The sequence below is a fragment of the Pararge aegeria genome, chromosome 19 (genome assembly GCF_905163445.1).
Source record: "Pararge aegeria chromosome 19, ilParAegt1.1, whole genome shotgun sequence".
Classification (NCBI taxonomy): Eukaryota; Metazoa; Arthropoda; class Insecta; order Lepidoptera; family Nymphalidae; genus Pararge; species Pararge aegeria.
In genome coordinates this window covers 3,170,465-3,195,515 of record NC_053198.1, presented here as the reverse complement: position 1 = coordinate 3,195,515, position 25,051 = coordinate 3,170,465, and the positions used below count along the sequence as shown (strand labels likewise).

Genomic DNA, 25,051 nt, shown 5'->3' with positions numbered 1-25,051 from the left:
TCTGGCCCGTCTTAATCTACCCGATAATCTCGAATTCCTGAGCATAACTAAATTCAATCACCAAGCCAAACCCTCCAAAAATTCATTTAAATCTCTCAACCCTTTTAAATATTACAACAAATGTATACACTGAAAAAGTGATCCAACTTAAAATAGCACCCGCCTTTGCCCCGGAAGTTAAAAAAAGCTAATCATGGCCCTTAAAAGGAAATCATGACCTGCTAACTGTACAAGGGTACCCGAGTCGATTTTATTGAACGTTTATTTAATACAGAGAAGGGTCCGAAAACGTAATTCGGTATTGCGGCTTGCCCTTTTGTTTTACACCTTGTTACTGATGTTTTGTTTACGAAATGGTATTGAAATGAATTGAGGGATTAAAAAGTTAATTTGAGAAGTAAATTGGTATTTGATGGTACTTGGAAGTATTTGTGCCGGTCATTTAACTATTCATTCTATAAGTAAGATATAAATAACGTATAAATACTATAAAAGGGTGCATTGGTATATTTCCGGACAAATGAATAAAAGAGGCACCAATGACGTACGCCTTACGTACCCTCATTGTGAATTAAGATCAATGTGGTTCGTATTGTTGCGCTCTGAGTGAATTCACAAGGATCGCAATGTGGGTTATTTGTTATGGAAATATATAATTAAATAACATTGGTTAAAGCATAAGGATATTACGATTTTTTTTTTTTAAAAGCTACACTATCGCATTAGGATTAAGTATTCTGTAATGATAATAAGAATAAGAATATAAATATGTAGGATCGGGCGGATTTTAACTTGATCCGTCCGACATCGTGTGGGCAATTTTCAGGTATCGTGCAATAAGAACACCTTTAAATTTGACTCGCTTTGTTCGAACACTGAGTTTAACTTCTTACACTGAATTTAACTAATATCGTAATAGCAAACTTTTAAAATAATAACCACTAAGAGAAACGTAGGACAGTTCCGTGACGACGTCTTTCTGCCTTGCGTCCCAACTAATTAATAATCCCAATCTAGTCAGTAGACCCCGTCACGACTCTGTCGAAGCGCGCCAAAACTGTTGATGCACGCTAGCCGCTAGCTGGCGCGTTTGCGTTTCATTTTAGTGTCCGTACTCATTTTCGGCTGCGACAAATAAATCAAAATAATAAATAAGATTTCATAAGGATCGCCCTGTAAAAATTCATTCTTATGATTTAATATCTCTCTCTCTCTCTCTCTCTAGAATGATTATAAGATTTATTATTCCATACAAACTAATTCAAAACATTCTAAGTGTTTACTTATAACAAGCCTATTGAAGATAAAAGACCGACACGCGCATCGTTCTACGCTACGTGACACGTACACTCTAAAAAAAGAAAGCCAACTAAGAGAGATTTTCTCTTAGTTGACGTTATATAAATTATAACAATATTATCATAATAAACATAACAACAAAAGCTGATTAGTTATAGCAGCAAGTTCATTATAGATTGAGCTAACAATGTAGGTATGTTCATTGATTCTAACAAATAAATACGTTGTTTCTATTATTATTTACTTCTTTGTATGATTAGATCATTTTTAATTATTTAGCTTAAACAAGTACGTAAATTGAATCATTTAAGAATATGCCTTAGCAATAATAGGAGCCCAGTCCATTGAATTATGATAAACAATCATTATCATCTTATTTGATGTATCTATGTTCTTGTTAGGCTCGTATGGAATCAAGATGCTTGATCACAACAATCACTATCTTGTTAGGAATAACCATTTTTTTTAGAGTGTACCAAATAAAATTAGAGGAGTCATTTCATTTTAATTTTGTATGTGATGTTAGGGCGGTATCTGATTTATTTCAGTAAAATTTATGGCAGTGTTTAACTCAAATACTATTAGCGTTTTGATTTCACAAGTAAGTCTCAGAGACAGTAAATAATGTGCTTGTAAAGCCTGTCAAGTAATATTTCTATTAAGCGGTAAGCATGTGCGGCTAAAGATCACTGGTTCCAGGCTCGATCCTCGGATCAGATGAACCGGTTCTGCTATCAAAAATATCTGGTTGGCTGGTACTACCAGCTAGGATTCACCCCCGTGCCTCGGAAAGTTTAAGCTGTCGGTCCTGCGTCAGATCTCTCTACGGTGGTGGCGGAGCTGCTGTCCCACTTGATAATGAGATCGAGGGAATGGAGAGTACAACTGTGTTTGTTCATGCACTTGTCATCATCAACAGCCTGTTACAGTCCACTGCTGGACTAAAGTCCCAACTGGAGGAATTGCCCATAATCACCGGGCAGGCGGGTTAGTGATCTCAGTAGATGCTAGTAGTAGCACAGAGGACGCTGCTGCCCTCTCTCCGTTATATTCCCTTAGTCGCCTCGTACGACATCCGAGGGTAGAAGAGGGGTGGTGACAACTGTATTCTGATCTGCCGTCACCACTGTCAGAGAAACTGTGTTGTTGCGTGTATAATGAATTAATATTTAAATTAAATGAAATTTTTATAGAATATGAATTGTTTCAGTGCCACCACATCAGCTGATATTGTACGACAAATCGGGGCGGGACGTGTCCGGAGTCGTCGGCCCATTGGAAGAGGGGAACGAGCTCGTCCTAGTCTGCGAAGTCAGAGGCGGTAAGCTTTTGTGGTTTTATTATTATTTCGAATTTAATATCGACTATGGTCATAATATACGAAATAATAAACCTTACAACAGAAGGAAAGAAACGCTAGCCAATTGAGCAACTTGCCGTAGTGACCGTTTATATAACGTAAATTTGTACTAGTTTATGTATTCTCTAACTATTATTATAACAGGCATGATGACAGTAAAGAAAAATCACTAAATTATTGTATTAGCCAATGATATATGATACGTGTATTATGAAAAACTTTTTTATAGTATATTTTCAATAAATAAATATACTACGACAATACACACATTGTCATTAAGCCCCAAAGTAAGCGTAGCTTGTGTTATGGCCCTATGGGTACTAATATGACTGATGAATAATTTTAAGAATAATATACATAAATACTTATAAAATACAGATAAACATCCAGACACTGAAAAACATTCATGTTCATCACAGAAACATTTAAATGAATAAAAGGGAAAAATCTAGCGATCCGCGATGACTGGTAAAACACCGAATGAACTGCGAAAATCTCTGCACTTGTTATTTGCATATATATAAAATAATTTCTTATTTAGCAAACTATCACTTGCTCAGATTTTTGAACAAGGACTTACTAAGGCTTTAATGACATCACGATTTGTCGGCCATGACACTTGGGAAATATATATTATTTAATTTTTGTAATTAATATCAACAAAACCTTTAATTTCTGCAATAATAACACTGACTTGATATGAAATACGTCATATACGTAATATATATCATAACACGTCAGTGAATAATAATATATTTTTTGATATAGTAGATACTTCCGAAGATAATAGAGCAGTTTTTCAAAATTAGAACTAGATCAGACCCATGGACGACTTTTAGAAATCGGGAATCTCGTTTTCGCCGTAAACAAATTCAAATTCAAATTCATTTATTTCAAGTAGGCCTACTTTATAAGCACTTTTGAAACGTCAAGTATGTATGTTTGTGTGACTCTACCACCGGTTCGGAAAGCAGATTCTACTGAGAAGAGCCGGCAAGAAACTCGGTAGTTGCTCTTTTCCAACATCAACATTTACAATCATTTTGCTATCTTGCGGGAGATGAGAGCGAGGCTGGCTGCTTCCATTCTACCTTGTCATTGAGGAAATCATCAAATGTATAGTACTAGATGCGTTTTTTCAAACACTCTGTTTGTCCTACTATAAAATCATCATTTGATTCTCTGGATCGTAAAAATCGTCACCTGAGAAGAGTAATGGTCAGATTAGTAGTATATAAAAACGGCTTAACGTATAACGAGTTAGGGGTGTCAGACAGTTTAAGTGTGTAAACGGATCATACTTACTTAACTTTCTGTCTGTCGATAAATTTCATCTATGGACAGAATATCAGACAAAACCTTCTGTAATCAAATAACTCCGACTTTATAATAGAGAGACTGTTATATCAAAAGATATAAATACATAGCTATGTTTTAGTGTTACAATATATGATTTTTTGGATGAAAAACTCTGACAGTTTATTATGATTTATTGGATAAGAAACGTTAATAAAAATCATGATAAAAGTCTTTTAAAAAATAAAACATTTTCCGGCTGAAGGCTCTCCACTAACTGATCGCCTTGAGTGCCTCAATAGCCCCGGACGATTACAAACACATGTGACACGTTTATATACATGAGTGGTTAATATAGCTTAACTATATTACGAGTTAGTACGTTATCATCATCATCATATCAACCCATTACATACTATATGGCAGAAAAGCAACTGGAAACCAACCGTTCCGGTGCGATTTATAAGTTTACATTTATTATATTAGTTATTGATAACAGGTAAACCGATCATTTTTTATCGGATTAATCACAAAAAGACAAAAGGCTGTCAACAGAGCTGGATGGTCGATTGGCGCAGTGGGCAGCAACCCTGCTTTCTGAGTCGAAGGCCGTGGGTTCGATTTCCACTTCCGGAAAATGTTTGTGAGATGAAAACAAATGTTTTTCAGTGTCTGGGTGTTTATCTGTATTTTATAAGTGTTTACGTATATTATTCATAAAATTATTCATCAGTCATCTTAGTACCCATAACACAAGCTACGCTTAGTTTGGGGCTAGACGGCGATTTGTGTATTGTCGTAGTATATTTATTTATTTAATATCCGTAAATGTAGCATAAAAATAAATCGCAGATAATCTATTAATAAGTCAACTGTTTAGCCCGGAAGCCATCCCATCTGTTGAATGTTTTTATTAGTACTCGAAAATGGTTCATTCCTGCGAATGAGTGTATGGTAGTTGCAACAGGTTTGTAGAGTGAGCTACTCCAAGCTTTTGGATATTCCGCACACCAGTTCAGGGCCTATTTGCTTCTCCAAAGCGCCTGTTTTTGCAATTTAATCGGCCTTTTCGTTACCGATGACTCCCCTTATGTCCTGGAACCCAACGTGGAATGACCTTGTTGGTTAATGCCAGGGTACTCAGGATTTGCCTGCAGTTTTCTACCAACTTTGAATTCAGAACTTTAGAAGATAAGGAAGGAAAGTTAGTAGGTAGGTAGTTTTAGTTAGTCCGTCATTACCTTTAAGTGGTTTTAAGTTTCTGACACTTTCTGTGGCCAGTACGAGTGCCAAATGAAAGAGGTTTCATTATGTCTGTAGTGTAAAGGTTGTAGACAGAGGTTTTAATAGAGGAGAATCAAATGCCAGCTGTCAGCTGTCGACTGTCAACTGTGGACTAGGATCCGAGGTTGGGGAACGAAGCGTGCGTTGTGTGCTAATGGATATAGCTCGACGATATAATTCGACGGCCAATTGGCGCAGTGGGCAGCGACCCTGCTTTCTGAGTCCAAGGTTTCGATTCCCACAACTGGAAAATGTTTCTGTAAAGAACATGAATATTTTTCAGTGTCTGGATGTGAATCTGTATATATAATAAAACCGATTTATTTTGTGTTGAGTTCCAATAAATTATTCTCTTAAATGTTTTTTTTTTGTCAAATTACTCACGAAAAGGCTTAAAGGCTGGCTATCCGTTAAACTAGTAATAAAATAAATCCCAAATAATCTTTTAAGTAAGCCAACTAACTGATCGCTTAAAGTGCCCCGAGCGCTCTGAACCATCACAAACATATGCGGCACGTTTTATGAGCATTGGTTGTTCATATAGCGCCACTGTACCGCACCGACGCCCGGTATCACTATTTGCCACTTTATACAAATTAGTTGTTCTAGTTAGACCATTATGCTTATCAATAGAAATGTTCTTTTTATGCTTTCACTAGGCCAAGCTCTCTGACACTTTCTGTGGCCAGTACGAGTGCCAAATGAAAGAGGTTTCATAATGTCTGTAGTGTTTAGGTTGTAGACAGAGGTTGTAATAGGTGAATGACAGCTGTCAGCTGTCGACTGTCAGCTGTGAACTGGGATCGGAGGTTGGGGAACTAAGCGTTCGGTGTGTTCTAATGGATATAGCTCGACGATATAATTCGACGGCCGATTGGCGCAGTGGGCAGCGACCCTGCTTTCTGAGTCCAAGGCCGTGGGTTCGATTCCCACAGCTGGAAAATGTTTCTGTGATGAACATGAATGTTTTTCAATGTCTGTATGTTTATCTGTATTTTATAACTATTTATCTATATTATTCTTAAATTTATTCAAGTCATCTTAGTACCCATGAAACGCGTAGCTTACGCTTACTTTGGGGCTATATGACGATGTGTGTATTGTCGTAGTATATTTATTTATTTATTTATTACTAACTGTTGCCCGCGATTTCGTCTGCGTTTGATTTTGTTTTTTGATGTGACATTAAATTTAGTTGTAGATCTAAAAAAAAATTAAGTATTCAGTATCGCTAAGCCTTAAATCAGGGGGGGCTATCTCCAACCACAGTTTGGGCTAAATCAAACACATATTATAACCAAAGGAACCGATCTTAATTATTAATTTCGGGATAAAAAGTATCCTATATTACTTCTAACACTTCCAAGAATACGTGTACAAAGTTTCATGAGGATCTTTTGCGCAAAAGCGTAACAAACAAACTTACATTGACATTTACAATATTAGTAGGGATAGGGAAGTAGAGATAGGGATAGGGATAGTGATTATAATAGTAGAGATAGATATATGGATAGGTAGTTTCCTGCTGAGTTTCTTGCCGGCTTCTTCTCGGTAGAATCTGCCTTCCGAACCGGTGGTAGAGTCATTACACACAGACAGACTTGACGTTTCAAAAGTGCCTATATTAGGCCTACTTGAAATAAATGAATTTTGAATTTTGAATAATAACTAGCAAGAGAGTGTAATACCAGTGTTATTAGTTATTACAAGTATTTAACAATGCCAACTTTCCTATGTTTTGCAATAAATTATTCCCTCAAATGATTTATTTACGTCAGATTACTTTTGATATGGCTCAAAGGCGGTCTTTCCGTGAAACTAGCAATAAAATGAATCCGAGATAATCTTTTAAGTAAGCCAACTGATCGCCTAAAGTGCTCCGGGAGCCCGGAGCCATTACAAGCACATGTGGCACGTTTTATACGCATTAGTTGTTCATATAGCGCCACTGTAGTCTGTACCGCACCGACGCCCAGTTAGTACGCTATGTTACGCATACGGGAACTCTGTATGGTATTTAGTTACTGTATATGATGAACTTAGCTGAATTTAAATAACTATACGAATCTCGTTAATACATACAGCATATTTGTTGTTTGTTAAGCATAGATCAACGGGTACATACCACGATAATATTTTGAATTTGTCGATATTTCGACCCAGTTGCATGAATCGTGGTCACGACGGGACTGCGTAAGCACGAGAGGTCAAGTTGGATGTCACGGGCAGAATCTGACTACCCGTTTTCGTGTTCTTTTTGTCGGTATTTCACGAACATTTCGACAAACTTAAAAGTGACGTTGTCAGTGTAGTGTGTCCATCCAACTTGACGTCTCGTGCCTACGCAGTCCCGTCGTGAACACGATCCATGCAACTGGGTCGAAATATCGACAAAATCAAAATATTATGGTGGTATGTACCCGTTGATCTATGCTTAAGAAATGTTGATTAACCACAAAAATCTATATTCGTTGTTGTAATACTATTTAATATCGTGTAGTGTCTAAATTATTGCCGCACCGATTCATGAATTTCCGCTCGCCGAATCCAGTCTAGGAGAGGTCGATTTATAGAATATAACGCCTTTGCACGTAAAATGTTTGGGTTAAATTTATCGAATAGTTTAAAGGTTTTTAATATATAAACTGCCTCGTTTGTCTAGTGCTTAGCATATTCAACTACGAATCACAAGGTTCTGGGTTTAAATCCAAGGTCGGGCCGAGTTATATTTAAGGCGCTTTTTATTTTCTGTAGAAGAATCTCCGGCACCAGCCCAGTGTTAGGAAGTCATCGGGGTAAGTCCCCGTGCCTTGTAGAGCACGTAAAGCAATCAGTCCCCTTATCACTAAAGTGTAGTAGTAGTCGTGAAAGCCCACGAATCCACATTGGAGCAGCGTGGTTGGTCTATGCTTTAGAATCGTCTATCCAAGAACATAATAAAACTTAAAACATCTATCTTAATAGTGCAAACATAAGGTTATTCACCAATAAACTCGGAGAATAACTTTATCCCGATACGAGATCCTCAATGAACATCTAATGCGTATTAAACTTGTCCCATCTGCGCGTAATCGCCATTGGTGGTCCCAGATCACTTAGGCTTTTGGATTAGTTATATTATACAGGAATATTATTCAGAGGCTTATATAGGACTACGCGGCTTTACTCGCTTACTGCAAACCTATTTCCATTATAATATGAATAAATGAATGAGTTAATACACTTTTTTGCACACCAAACAAAATAGTACAAAAACTAAGAGAAAATACAACACAACGCATACAATTTGGCGGGGTAACCGCGATCTCTTCCAGGCAACCAATGGTGTGAAAACACAAGTATATAAAAGAGGTCGTGAGTTCAATTTTTTTTTATTATTATAATTATAGATAAGGCAAAATGGGAGTAGGTACTCGACTGACATTTGCGATTGACAATGTTTATAGATATATTATTCGCTCACACCTTAGTTGTTTGTTTAAATATGTTCAAATATTACACAAATATACGAATTAATAAATAATAGAATCGAAATGATTAACCATCAAATTCACTTTCTTTTGTCAAAAATAGTAAAAATTCTATGCCTGCGCGACTCGCCACCGTACTGCAATAGCGAGTTTGAAAAATAGCGGTAAACGAAGAGGGAACCTAGTGAACGCTCACACAGGTGAAGTAAAATGCAGCGTTCGTAGATCTATCCCCCTCAAGGTTATTATAGAATATTTAGTTCTCAAAATCCAGCATAACTAATTTACCAGTTTGAAATCCTAAATGAGTTTCTAGAACTATAATTTTACAATTCTTTCATGCATTTAAACACAATGAACCAAATAAAATCGATGTACTTACCTAAAAATATATTCATAATTCAATTCATTTATTTCAAGTAGGTCTCGTTTATAAGCACTATTTACTGACTCTATCACTGATTCGAAAGGCAGATTCTACCGAGAAGAGCCGGCAAGAAGAGTTTCTTGCCGGCTCTTCTCGGTAGAATGAAATGAAAAAGAGAAACCTGCTGAGTAGCAGGTTTCTCTTTTTCAACATCATTTTACAGTTGACAACCTTTAGAATTTTTCTATCTTGTGAGAGATGAAAGCGGAGCAACCTGCTTTGAAGCACCCTTATCCTTAAGAAATGTATCAACAATATAGTAAACATGATTTATTAAATTTTTAACACACTGTTTTGACTTAATTATCCGATATTAATTAAGTATTTTAAAATAAATATAATATCCTACCATTTAGTGGTATCAAAGTCAATGTCAAAGCCAAATATTTCTTTATTCAAATAGGCACATAGATGGCACTTTTTATGCGTACGTTACATGTACAATATGAAATAGGAGTGAGTTGATGGCGATAAATAAATTCGTCAACTTAAAACTAAAGCTACGAGGGTTCCAAATTCGCCCTGGTCTAAGAAGAAGCCCACAACAAACTTAGCCGGTTGTTATTTTTTTTCTGTTATCACCATCTCACATTGTCCTTTAAAAACTATTAAAGAAGCAACCTGGTTAGAGCAATAATTTACACCCAAGCATTTTTATCGTTGACGTAGTCCGTTATACTACAACGTATGCTACGGTTAATACAAAATTTGAACTTTTTCAGAGACATCTGCAATAAATCAACTGGTAATTTATTGTAAAATTGTATACAATTTCCTTTAAATGAATTACTTATTTTATGTAGTCTAGTATATTTCACTGCAAGTTTATTTTTGCTTCTAATGTTCAAATTATTGCAGTCACATTTTTTCTTAAATTTATAAGATATATTTTTGTGAACATACATTAAATTTTCAAATATGTATTGGCTAAAAATTGTCATTATCTTAACATCTTTAAATTTATCTCTCAATGACTCTCTCGGACCCATTTTATAGATCGCACGAACAGCCTTCTTCTGCAGCTCGAAAATAGTGCCAATATCAGCAGCATTACCCCATAGTAAAATTCCATATGACATAATGCTGTGAAAGTAGCTAAAATAGACTAGCCTAGCAGTTTCTATGTCCGTTATGTAGCGTATCTTCTTCACTGCATAGGCGGTAATCAATATCGATAAATCATGTTTGATTATATGTAACATCATAATGTAACAGACTGCACCTATACGATTAAAAAACCTTTATTTGAAACATTTGTGTGGCAAATATTCACGTTCTACATGGGAAAGCAATGCGTTGCAATTTCTTTGACACCAGTCAAAAAACGGACAGCGATTGCATTGTGTTGAAACTGCACAATTTTTAGCATTTTTTTGTATGCATTCGCACGTTTCTGTGAACGATGAAAATTTATTCGCCAACGCATGCATGTGTAAAAATATTTTTCAATATGAAAATCAAATATTTTACATTTTAGGGGATATTAAATGCGTACGAAATGAATTCAACTACAAAATAAATAATATCGGGGATTTTCCATTTCGGCATCCGGTACTGATAAAATGAATTTATAACGCAACAATAGGATCTTTTCATTAAGTTAAAAAAAGGTTTACCTTAATCATCTTAACAAAAAGACGTCCACTTATCGATATATCACTATCCAATAAACGGCGATAGCCTAGTAGTTGCGGCTGCGGCTTTCCATTTTTTTTTTTATTAACACACAAAACATTCGTGACAAAACATAAACATAAGAACAATCTTCTATCTATATATATAAAAGAGAAAGTGTGTGGGTATGTTCCGTATAGACTCCGATTTCAATGAAACTTTCAGGGAATCTCCGGATTGACCTGACGAGTAATCCTCTAAAGTTTGGTGACGATCGGAGCACTCCAATTTTTGAATTGTCAGACTGTCAAATACATCTTTCATTAAAAATTTTATGATGTAAGTTTATTGTTTAAATAAAATAAAGCAAAATCTAGCCCGGCGAAGCGGGCTGGGTACGCTAGTACACAATAAAATAGAACTAGCCACCACATGCAGGTATAAATGCAGTCAATAGATGTGACGGACTTACGTTCTAGGATATCTTCCTTGAAAAATAATGTAAATATCAGACATATACATAACATATTTTCTTTAGGGGGAACCGAGTTCCATCTCCAGCACGGACCTCTAACTTTTCAAAGTTATGTGCTTTTTTAATTTGAGCAATTTAAATGTAGCATGCTTTAATAGCGAAGGAAAACTTCGTGAGGTAACCTGCATGCTGAGAGTTCTCAATAATGTTCTCTACGGCGTGTGAAATCTGACAATCTGCTCTTAGCCAGCGTGGTAAGAAAGACAGAAATAATTGACATAAATAACTAGCTTCTGTCCGCGAATTCGTCTGCGTGGACTTCAGAATTGGGTCTAAAGCTTCGCTCGATAATAAGTTTTAATTCTACCACGAAAAGTATTTAAGTGATCGGTACATGTGCTTTTCTATAGCATAGGTACCATGCATACCAGATTTCAAAGCTGACGGCCCGCGGCTTAGCTCGTAAAATTTTTCCCTCAGGAATCGGGATAAAGTGTTCTTTTTCATGTAAAAAGCTACATGCATCCCAAATTTCATCAAAATCCGTTCAGCCGTTTTTATGTGATTGAGTAACAAACATCCACACTTTCACATTTATCATATTAGTAGGATATTTATATATATATAATATAATATGATAATATATATACACTTGGGAAAAGTTCCCACGCGGCTTATTAAAATGAAATATAGTTTTTGTTACGTACGAAATTTTGTTGAAAGATAGCTTGTTGCCCTGGATTAACACACATTTTTTTAGCCCAAAAAGAAATCTACAAACAGTATACAACTTTGCGTATTTGTTATTATTTTAAATTTCTATATTTAAAAATTTAGAAGTTACTTTATATGATAGACAGACGGATGTTCGGATAACTTCACCCCAGCCGAACACGAGATCTTGCTTCGCCCGGTCAGAAACTATACCTATTTAACTATACATATGAATGTATCACATACCAAGACATCTCTTTGTGTTTCCAAGCATTTCCCTCTCGCACCCTAAGGCGATAGATAACTCCAAGGGGTACTGTTTGGAAGCAATCTCACAGTGACTTATCGGCAAGTTTTAAGCGCAATATATCAAAGTAATCTGTTTAATTTCTCATCTCCCACTTGGGAGTGAAATTTATGCTTATTCCTTGAGTGATAATGTCTTGATGAAGAGTAATTGCGTCTTTATATAGCCTGGTATTTATAGATATTCAGTACTTGCTCTGTTGATAAAATATTTTACAAGATATTTTATAATGATGTTTTGTGATATTATCATTGTTTGCATTTGTTAAACCTTCAGTTAGATAAATACATACTAACAGTATTTATTATAAATGTGTAAGTACGTCTATTTATAATAGTCACACAACACACACATTTATTGTAAATACTACTGATAAAAGTATGAAATTTTTTGGTAGATAACTGTAGGTATGGTAAAAGTAATTTAACAATAAGGTCTGTATCTTGACACAATCCGCCAATAGCCCACCAATCTGCACTGGTCCAGCGTGGTGGACTACGTCGTTATCATTGTGGGAAGAGACCCGAGCCCTGTAGTAGCCAGGTAATTTTAACTGAACTGTAATACCGGCAGTGTTTTTGTAATTTTTCTATATCTATTGACTGGAATCCCACACTTCTATATTATAAAATCATACCCTATGGTTAACACTGTGAGTTGAGTGTAATATGGTAGCGTGCTATACTATTTAATAGCTCCTCAGGGGGTTTTTCGGCACCTTGGAATCTAAAATATTTTTTTAAGTTCTTTAAAAAATATTTTAGATTTTAAAACCTATGTTTTCTCTTAGTATATCAAGACAAATCCTTTTATAGATAAAATATATAATAGACGAAAGATTTGTTTTGCGGATTTTAATATTGTGTAGTGTGAATTTTCCCCTCACCCCGCGGCAATAGATAACTTGAAGGTGCCGTTTGGACTTATTGGCAAGTTTAAGCGCGATATATCAAAGTAATCGGTCTAATTTCTCATCTCCTATTTAGGGAGAGAATTTATGATTATTCCTTGAGTGATAATGCTCTGATGTTGAATAATGGGATATTTATTTAAATGCTTTATTGTTGATGATAAAAAGGTGTATTTTTATGAAGTAAAATGTAGATTTTCGAAGCATCAAAAACTGAAACGCTTGTTATACTTTCGGGGGACTGAGTTTCATCCACAGTGTAATCACATACACTACAGATAGTGTAATCACATACACTACAGATAGTGTATGTGATTACAATGTTACTACGTCAGTATTACCCGAGCCGCAGGCGAGAGTAGACGTGTGACAGTTGGCCGCGAGCATTGCCGAGCCAGTGACTAGGGGAAGCTATTAGTGGATCCTACAATATCGTTTACTTTTTCGACCTAGGTGCGTTTATTCAGTCCTGAAACACCACTTGTTTTTAATTTTGAATTCATAATACTCCGTGATGCTACGGCCTTAACCCTTGTTATTCTGAGGAGAGAGTCGAGCCTTATAGTTGGCTATTATTGGATTGGTAATGACGTCGATGATGATGACGATGATGATGATACTTCTATAAACGTATGCGTTCTCATTGAGTAGCAATACACGGAAGTGGAGAAATATGTTAATATACAGCCAATCAGATTATTGGAGATGACGTGATAACATTTTCACGTCATCTGTTACGAACCGCATTGGTTAAATGAGATTCCCTCCAGCAATAGATATCTTAAGGGTTTCGTTTGGATTTGATTACCCAGTTAAACTCAACGATAAGTCATAACTTATCGACTAATTTAAACAGGATAAAACAAAATTATCCGTTAAAAAAATTTCATAGCTTGTTATTGGGGACAGAATTTATGAATTAACTTGTTTTATGATGCTCGGGTGGAGAATAATGCAATTTGTTTATGGATCTTGATTTTTGTAATGAGGAATAATTTAAACTAGCTTTATTACTCACTCAAACTGCTGCATCATTAGACCGAAGAATAAATCGTCAAAGTGCAAGGCCTTTTTTCATTTCCTATATCGTTCAAGTCATTTCTCAAAATTCACTTTTCGCATAAGATACCTTTCTCAAAATGTCTGATGCTTATCAGTGAAAGTAATTCGCGACCTGAGTTTTAGATAACCAAATAGATCGGGATAATTTACTGGGATATATTAGCTAATAAATAAATAAATATTTAGTATTACTGAATTCTTTAAGCAGGTACTTTGGTCAATTAAACGAAGTGTTATAAAGTTAAAATCTCCAGATGATGTTCAAGTATCGAAACGTAACGAATAAAACTGCATTTTCAGGAAACTGTGTTGCGTTATGGCCTAAAAAAATATATGAGTACAAAAAATATCACATACAGATTTATCTGACCGACTATAAACGAAATAAAAAAAATGTTGTTATCGTTAATTTTAAGACTTTACGACGGTAATCTTTAAACAAATTTATTATTCTCGGCTTGAATGAGTCGTGTTTCATTAAGTAACATAACATAACGCTAAGTTTGAAATCTTCTTGTGTAAACACTGTTGATAATAATCCAAGGGAGCCTTTTATAGTGCAGGAGGCAGCTGGCACATTTAATGCGAATTATTAAATTTATAAATTTTATCTTGTTTAATTTTTAATTTAAATAATGACCTGCACAGTTATTATACTTGGAGCAATTGTTATGGATTTTATGTAAATCCTTATAAGTCTCAGGTTATCATTTAGGGCAGCAAGTCAACAGTTGGCTAAGGTAAATTTCTGTACCTTCCCCTCTGTCCAGTTTAACTGCACCAATTTGGTTCCGAGTGAAAAACCTTGGCCTCGTCATAGACAATACGCTGTCGTTATCCCCACAGGTAGCTGAGGTGAGTCGCAAAATTTTTGCTTCGATTGGGTACTTAAACCGTTGAAAAAATTTCCTTCCTATTAAAACTAAAATTTCCCTCCTATTAAAACTAAACCTGCCCTTGCTCAATCTCTTCTTCTTCCTATACTGGATTATGCTGACTCGTGTTATCCTGACCTTACCGAAGAACTTCTTAATAAGCTGGAGCGCCTTCAAAATGTATGCATCCGGTTTGTGTTTGGACTGCATAAATTTTACCACATCTCGGAGTACCGAGCTAGGCTAAAGTGGTTGCTTATCCGTTTCCGTCGTGAACTTCATCTACGGTCCTTCTTTAATTATATTGTTAATAGTCAATTATCTCTCTCTTATTCAAGGGATCGTTTTTGCTTCATTTCTGACTCTACTTCTCATTCCAACCTTCGATCCCGCCTTGGTAACCGTCTGGTATTTTGTAAAACGAAGTTCTTCGGTAATTCTTTCACCTTTCAGGCAATTATGCTATGGAACAATCTACCTTCTGAAGTCCGTGAAAGTAATTCCCTTCCTATATTTAATTGTGTATTAAAATCTACTTTTTTATATTATGTATGATATATATATATTTATTATGTATTTATATATTACGTTTATTTATTTAAATTATCTATGTATTTGTATACAATATAAATTTTTTTGGTATTTATGTATATATTAAAACACTCTTGGTACTATCCCGTTCTCTTGCTGTAAGTACCTTCTACAAAGGTTGCCTGTAAGAGATTGATTACAGCAATAAGGCCGCCTTTGCATCTCTAAATTGTTAACTGCATACTCCTCCTCCTGTTTCTTTTCCTGTTTGTTTACGTACAATAAAGTGTTTCTTCTTCTTCTTTTTTTTAATCAAAACAAGGTTGACATTGATTAGTGTCTTTTTCTAGTTAGCTTAAATTTGATGTGGTGCGAGGTTTGAGGCTGCTAGTTACCACCTTGTTGTTAAGGCAGCACTTCTTAGTGACTTTTTTACCGAGCGAGAAGATGCTTAAAAACTTGGAGGGATATTTTTATACATCAAACTCCTTTAAAATTAGGTGAGATCATTCACTTTCAAAAAAAAAAAAAAATAACAAATTGGAAACGTACGTGTATCTTATTTTAAATATAGATGTTTCTCTCGATTAAGATAAAAGTACTTAGCATTATGTTTAATGTGTGCATGTAAATAATAAATCTTGGTAGTATCCTGTATTCAATCCTAAAAGAATTTGGCAGCCGTATCTTGGCCTATAAGGTTCCGTGTTAGAATTATGCGTAGCCCTAGGGATTAGAGGGTTGTCAACCCGTAGCACTTTGCGGTCGAATTCACCGGAACGTTGTCGTGATATAGGTTAATAGACAAATTATACGCTGCACTATTAAATATTGTTGGTATCTTATAGTTACGAAGGCAAAACAATTCTTGTCATCCTCAAAAAAGTCTTTTTTCATTACTGTCTGTCTTCTTATTTGTTATTTGACGGCCGATTGGCGCAGTGGGCAGCGACACTGCTTTCTGACTCCAAGGCCGTGGATTCGATTCCCACAACTGGAAAATGTTTCTGCGATGAAAATTAATGTTTTTCAGTGTCTGGGTGTTTATCTGTATTTTGTAAGTAATTCCTATGTACATCAGTCATCTTAGTACCCATAACACAAGCTACGCTTACTTTGGGGCTAGATGGCGATGTGTATATTGTCGTAGTATATTTGTTGGAGTATTTCCTTTATCGGGTGGCGACATGATAATCCAATGGTCTTGAGTAATCAATTAAACCACAAATAATAACTCAGAGCGTTTATTACGCAGGAGCGTTCCGACAACTACGGCGACTCGCTCGCTTCTGAGCTGAGGAGTGTACAACACACTGTTTTATGTTCGAACCGGTGATGGTGGGGGATGCGTCACGCGTTGTTTGTGTTGTTGTAATTACTCAGCACTGCACGTGCGTTTGTTGACTCATGGTGTGCGACGACAGGTGTTGTTATTGTTGTTGCAATTACACAGCACTGCACGTGTGATCGTCAATTCATAAATTGCGCCGACATATTTATTTATTTATTATCTATGTTCAGCTCAGCCATTGCACCAACCTCAATGAAATTTGGTCTCCAGTCCGTCTCTGGAGACAGTCCTAATAATAAGCGTCGCCTGTCTAAATATCTTCGCAAGGTATGCAAGGAATACTTCCTACAAATTATATTATATAACGCCCTGTATTCGGCAACCTGAGGCTTAACCTGAGGCTTAAGTATAAAGCCTCATTTGCCCCCAATCTCACCGGCAACCACGCCTATCACACCAGAACACACCAATGCTCGAGCACAGCCATGTTGCTTGGCGGCGAAATAAGCACGGCGGTAGGATTTTCCCGCTCTTTCATGATTACCTACTACGGCTTTACATGTATGATAAAAAAGCTTGGGTAAGAATTGCGCTAACTTCATAGCTAAACATCAACTCGACTATGAGATGATGATAACAAAAAAAACTGGCTAAGTTTGTAGTGGGCTCTTCTCAGACCATGGCGCGTTTGGAACCCTCCTAGCCTTAGTTTTAAGTTAACGAATGCAGTAATCACCATCACTGACATTAGTCTTAACAATATGAATGTATGAACGTTTGCAAGGAGAAATGGTGACTACTGTATACTAATCTGTCGTCACCACACGGTATAATCCAAAATTCATCTTGAAAAAGCACTATGTATAATGTGTGAAATCCTAGCTTTTTAAATGTTTGACGTATGTGTGCGTTTGTGTGTGTGTCTATCTGTGGCAGCGTAGCACCCGAACAGATGAATAAATTTTGATTTAGTATTTAAAATTTATTTGAACGGTGAATTGGTCAGCATTGTTCGTAGCTATGCTTGATGATAATCGGTCCAAGATGGCCGCCGCCACAAAATATTTATTTACAACTTCTTCAATATGGGTATCAAATGAAAAGGGTTCATTAGTAGAATCATATACACTATAACAAATTTAAAATTCAAAATGGCTGCCGCCAAAAAATGGCGAATTGCATATTTGTGAACAGTGGTAATTTTGACGTTTTGGAGGTGAACGTGATCACTGTTACGCAGTTTCATACTTTTACAGATCATTTCATTAATTAGCGGTTAAGTTATGCTATTGCTCAAAAATAAATATAATAACTAACTTGTTTTCAGAACTCCCTCAATATTGATATCGAATGAAAGGGCTTGTCTAGTAGAATAATATACACCATCTTGAAAGTCGGTGTTTAAGTTTTTAATTTATATAATTCATTTGGATGTTTTACCATGTTAAACTTTAAACCGCACTGTATGCGAATTATAATTCTAGCTACCAACTGCTACCAATATTATGTTTGCGTTTAATCGGTTGTAGTGACAACGTTGCGTAATGGATTGAACATTAGATATTCAAAAGTTATACAAAGCGGCGCTTTGATTTATCTGTGCATTGCGCAACTCGAATTTTACAACCACTTCTTATTTCCACCTCTTATATTTTGGAAATAAATTATAGCCTATGTTACTTCGTAAAAGCTTAGCTTTCTTTTTGCAAAGAAATTGTTAGAAGCGGTCCTTAAAGATAAGATTATAAAATTGCATATTGGGAAATGTTATTATACCATCCATGAATATTTAACAGACACAATATTATAGTTTGACATTTATTTATTTATTTCATTAGATGTACAAACAATATACTGTATTATCATTAATAATTTAAGATTATAGTCTATTGTCCGAGTACAGTTATCACTTAGTTCAGCAAAAATAATAAGAATAAAAGAATTAATATTAAACAAATGAAAATAATCATAAAAAATAATAAGAAAAACAACAATTTAAGAAATATTACTCTAAGTTTAATTTCGCCTTAAAGCTAAATAAAGTGTCATGAAAAATGTCAATTTCAGGGTTTTTTTAAGTAAACATAAGTCATTCGATTAATTGGTCAGAACTGGCCCAGGTTGGTATTGGAAAAATAAGTTACTCGGAATACTACGGGGAATATTGATATTTATCTGATAAAGCAGGTCAGGGGCATCCAAAATATTACGAACAATTTTATAGAGTCAAGGTATTTACAGTGATATTATAATTTGGCAATGAATAATAACAGATTATATATTTGTAATTTTTATGTCAGTCTTCAATTTGTTTCTTATTTTAATAATTTCGATTGATTTAAGATTATTATAGTAATTCGGAATTAGTGTAAGAACATACATGTTTTTTTGCATGCCATCTAAGACGGATTGCTTGCCCTGTCTTCTTCTTATCTACTAACAATGTAAAACCAATCAGCAAATAAACGAGTTGAATTAAATTGAAGTACTTTCGAAGCCTATTGGGCAAAAAAAAAATAAACAAACCAATGAAATCTCTGTTTTTTATTACAATAGTATTGATATTTACAAATATTTGATTATCCTATGATTTACAAGAAACACCAACACTGCAAAAATTAATGTTAGTCGACAAACGTTTTCCAGTTATGGGAATCGAATCCACAGTTTTGACATCAGAGAGCAGGGTCACACACACAAAAGCCCTCATAACTCTTTAAGGCGTAAACGAATTAAATAATGATTATATATATTATGTACCTATTTCGCTTTATATGGAAGAATAATTGACATTTAACAGTTTAATCTAACTAACGTTAATTATTTTAGTCCATATATACTTTGGTCAAGTTAAAATTGTGTAATTTAAACAACGGAGCCTTAGAACAAGCAAGTTTGGTCTCAGGACGGCTTCTCGTAATTACGTTATCGTGCCTCCCCTCCAGTATTGATCATTCCACGTCACTTATTACGAACAAACTTACTTACTTCTCTGAAAAGCAACTCCAAGTTTCTCGGAGGTGAACTGCTATGCGTTAATTTTTGGTTTGTAAAAGTAACGGACCACTCGGTCAAAAATATTCTGTTATAAAACCAAATCGTTCTACTACCAAGTTAGGTGATTATCAAAAAAACAGCTGTGACCACCCCTCTTTTTCACGGGTATCGTACGAAGCAAGTTATAGAATATAGCGGAAAACGGGCAGCAATGTCGTCTGTCCTACTACTAAAATCTGCTGCGATCACCAACCCGTCTGCCCAGCGTGATGATTACGTACAATCTCTTCCATTTTGAGAGTTTCTAGCAGTTGACTTTTATAGCATTTGATAAAAGATTTAATATAAAAGCATACGCGTTCTAAAAACCACCCCGTGAGTTAAGAAGAAACATGAAAATTACTTCTGAAAATTACTTGGAAATTCAGTCGAAATCGAATCGAATGAAGTAACGATTTTTATTTCACTACAGGTTAGACTTTGACTGAAAGTCACCTTTCTTATTTATGATATGGACTGAAGAAGAGAAAATATATATTAGTAGGTTTGGTGGTTTTATTCCGCAATCATTTTTCACTCCCTGGACAACTTATGGAAAACGGAAATGGAAAAGGTTCGAAAGTGTAACCTAGCGGTATATGATACCGTATTTAAAACAATAATTATTATATTAAAGTATTGTGTCAAGGTAAACAAATTTGTTTTTGCTATGACTTGTATACTCCTAGGCGAGTTGCTTAATGTGCTTCCTCCCAAACTCCTGTACATTTGTTTAAGTACAACTTTATTAAGATTTTAGAGACTTTAACTTTCGGGACTTTGTTTTATTAATTCCCTTAGTTCAACCTTTTCAGGAGATTACAACAACTTTGTGTTTGATTGATAGAAGCAAGCTTTATTTTACGTGACATTTAGTAGACAACTTCCTACCTGAGATCCTTGAACTTTATAATTTTTCAATATACCATTGCACCATAGTAGGTTTCTGCGCAAAAACAAACATCTGAGCAGTTTAGCATTATGTTAATTTGCTACATAGAATGATTTAGATTTTTTTTTATTAATTTGAAAGGTGAATTAGTCCGCATACTTAGCTATGTTTGATGATAATCGGTCCAAGATGGCCGCCGCCACAAAATATTTACTTACAACTGCTTCAATATGAGTATCAAATAAAAGTGTTCGTTTAGTAGAATACTATGCACTATGACAGATTTCAAATTCAAGATGGCCGCCACCATATAATAGCAAATCTCTTTTTGTCTTCACAACTCCCTCAATATATGTAAGTATATAAACATACTCCCTATACCAATTGAAAAGAATTGTCTAGTAGAATGACGTAAACCATATTAAAAATCGGGGTTGTTTAATTTTTTTATTTATATAATTTATTTGGATGTCTTACCCTGTTTAACTTTTAACCGTGCAATGTTTTCCAGCACAATGGTGAGCGATGTGCTGCCAGGGGCAAGTTGGAAATTTATAATTTTTGAATTTTCTATGGATTGGTTTGGTCTAGTAAGCTAAGCCTCCTACTGGGCTGACATGCGTGCAACGAGATAATTATTTCTACACGTCACTGTTTTTTCTTTAGTAGTAGACGAGATAATGGGGTCGGGTATAAGTGTAGACATAATTTTCTCGTGGTGCGCTATACGATATACTAGTCCTACTGATCACAGAAACTCACAATAAGCTCAGCAGGATTAATAAATAGTTCTTATCTCACGATATTGCTTAAAAGTAACTTAGCAACTATAAACTACTACGTTTTTTTTAAGTTTTGGTTATCTTAAATGAGCTTAAAAGATGATTTTCGCGATTATTATACAAAAAAATGCAATTTCAACTTTAACTTGATAACTTGTAAAATATATTTTATGCATAATTTATTATTTTTAAGTTCATAACGTTGTTAAAAAATCGTTATCATTATTTATTAACTGACAATAACTGGGAACGAAGCCATTACGTGGTGCGAAGCGAGAACTTAGGAAGATCTGCCCTTTATTAATACCGTTCAAGACTTTGTTTTCTTAATTCCCTCAGAACTGAGCCAAACTTTTGTTATTAATAGATTACATAGATTAAATATAGGATTAACCCTATGAATATTAAGCTTAATATGCTATAGTCCGCGAAAAGCAGGAGAATCTGTATGGTGTAATTTATAATTTACTAGCTGTTGCCCGCAACTTCGTCTGCGTTAGATTTTGTTTTTGAAGTATTCAGTATCGCTAAGCCTTAAATGAGTATTAGTAGTATATATATATATATTACACATGTGACTGTCAATTAATTATAAACAAATAATTTGCAATAAAATAAAATTGCGACTATAATTAAAGATCTAAGCTATCCTATCTCTTAAGTTGGAGCAGACTGCTCACGGTGTGCCAATTTAATTTAAAATCGGTTAAGTAGTTTAGGAGTCCATCGCGGACAAACATCGTGACAGGAGATTTATATATATTAAGATTTAATCTGCTTTTCGCGGAGTATAGCAAATTAAGCTTAATTTTCATAATAAATCATGGATTTCCCCAAAGTAACGCCTGCTTCTATCCAAGGATTAACCTTTGAAAGCTTGTTAATTTTAATAACTTTAAAATAATTTTATAATTTTATTAGTGTTTTAGGTAACAAACATATGGAGGAATTATCAATTTTATAAATTTAAAATGCATATAAAAAGTTTTGGAACCGACAGGATTTCAACCTGCGACTCTCTGGCAATCGCGGCCTGCGCACTTTAACCAACTAATCTACGGCTCTTCTACCATCGATGCCGAAATTATAAATACCTAGAAAGTAAAGCTAACTAGCGATGACTCCCACCTCACTTTCGGCGGGCCGAAAGTGAAGACTAAATGTTATAGAGATAGCCGTGTAGGACCTATCGTGTAGAAGATAATCTTACATAAAAATCTCGAGTCACGGTGTCTTGGTCCTACTCCTCCGAAACGGCTGACAGACTGGAGTAGAGTTTAGTTAGTGCCTTCCGGTTTCGGAACCCAAAAAATAACACCGTAGAGAACAATCAGCTATAAAACTAAATTCCAAAGCCAGCTGATTCAAGATGGCCTATGAGTTTAAAACATATAGATTTTTGTAAAGACGCAGAAAAGGTTTAATCTACAGGTTTGTGTCTCGTAACCCTTGTTAAGGAAAGAACCTATAACAACATTTCCTTATTTTTTCCCCGCAATCCAGTTAGTAGCAATATAATAATTCAAGAGTCATAAATTGCAAAGTGTTTGATCAAATCTCGCCAATATGAGGCCAGCAAAAGTTGGCAAAGATTCTCGCAAAGTTTGGAGGACTTAATAGCCGCTTTCCTCCTCTATACTTTCTTAGTTTACTGTTGGAATTTGCCAGCCGACCGAAGTTATTTTAATGCTGACTTTTGTTTCTGTTACAATATAGATTTTGTTACTATTTATATAAAGAACGCAGCGTCCTGAGATATTCAATATAGCCTAACTTCTATCAGAATATTTTTTTAAATATTTCTTGAACCAGTTAAGTATTGTTTTTTTTTGACAATAGTCACTAAGTGAGTCAGTGAGTGTGCAGTGAATATGTATTTAATAATTTCAATTCTTGCCCAACAAGATTTTGCAGACATGTGTAGTGATTGTTCTTGTTGCGCACTTTACATTTCGCATGCTTTATAGTAGAATATGGAGGTATATTATTTTATATATATAAGACCCTATGTAAGCTCATATTCAGCGAATAAAATTTCATTTCATTTCAATGATAATACAAGAGGTTGTGCGCGGGTTCTTTTAATAACAGGTACATAAGGCGTAAAACCGACGACTTCTAGGGTTATTCAAGGGGCGGATAAACAAATTCCTTAAAAGCCGGCAACGCATCGGTGGCTCCTTTGGTGCTGCAGATGTTTATGGGCGGCGGTGATCACTTACCATCAGGTGACCCACTTGCTCGTTTGCCCGCTATTAATATATATAAAAAAAAAAGACTTTATGGACACTGAGCGGCACTTTGTACGACGTATATCTCGCATGCTTTACGAAGTGTCACGATAACTATAAAAAAAACTGGGTGCGTGTAACCTTTACGCGCGAATGAAGTTAAGCTTTTATTATCATTTATTGATGAAAGAGTAAAATGTTCCTGGGACTCCGCCATTTCATTTAGTTTTCACTATTTCATTTTATATTCTATTTAAAATTCATTAATATCACTTTCACGTTTTATAAATATTTTCATTTGTTAAATAGAATAATTGAGAGTAGAAAATTGAAGGTTAGATCAGCACATGTCAATATAAACTTGTCATTGAATGTTATAGAATGTCGCAATCGGCAGAAAATTTATTAATAATGTATTTATTACAAATGTACAAGTATATTTAGAGATTTTCAAAAAACTTTGCAATTTAAAATATTATTTTTAAAACTGTCGAATTTTTATTCACTTTGCTATTCACAATTTATCCATTTTAAAATATTGGAAATAAATAAACTTAATTGATTATGATATTTGCCACTCACTGGCGTAGGTATAAGTTCAAAAGCGTGTAGTATATGACATAAACTTACAACCAATTCAGATTATTATCTTTAAATAACCGAAACTACACAGACGTCTGACGTCTGAGTTACGTTAGTGAGTTACCCTAGTCGTGCCTAAAGAAGTTATACTTTAAAAAAGAAAAAAAAAATTGTCTTTTAGACTGTTGTAAATCGTTTCCTAATTCAATCCGACACTATGCTATTAAGCGGGAATCTAATATCATCTTATTTTCCGAAACAGATGGTTCAGTATACAATTCCACGTCACGGGCGTCCACGTGGTTTTCATTATCTCCCTTGCATTGGCCTACCGCCAACCGCTTGGTGAAGTGTAGTATAGTATACTCCAAAACATATTATTAGCAAGTGTTGCCAGCTGATGACACTTGGAAACAGAATATTGTATTGGGGTATAAAAAAATCATTTTTAAAAACAGTTACGTTAGTTAAAAACAGTACGTTGCGATTTGCAGCTAACTTCCTGCATTGAAATTATTCTCTAGAAATAGAATTATGTTCTTAGATTTTTCTGAATATAATACAGTGGCATCTTGCATTGTAGCGACTAAGATCTAATTTTAGAAAGAGTATC

At 35.0% G+C, this 25,051-nt stretch overlaps 1 protein-coding gene across 1 annotated transcript in view; it reads left to right on the top strand.

The window, feature by feature from the left end:
* Positions 1–25,051, top strand: part of LOC120632288 (hemicentin-1-like) — a 172,797-nt gene that overhangs the window by 69,649 nt on the left and 78,097 nt on the right. Inside the window, exon 4 of the mRNA XM_039902122.1 lies at positions 2,510–2,620. Coding sequence (XP_039758056.1) covers positions 2,510–2,620 — 111 coding nt within the window. The remainder of the gene's footprint in view (positions 1–2,509; positions 2,621–25,051) is intronic.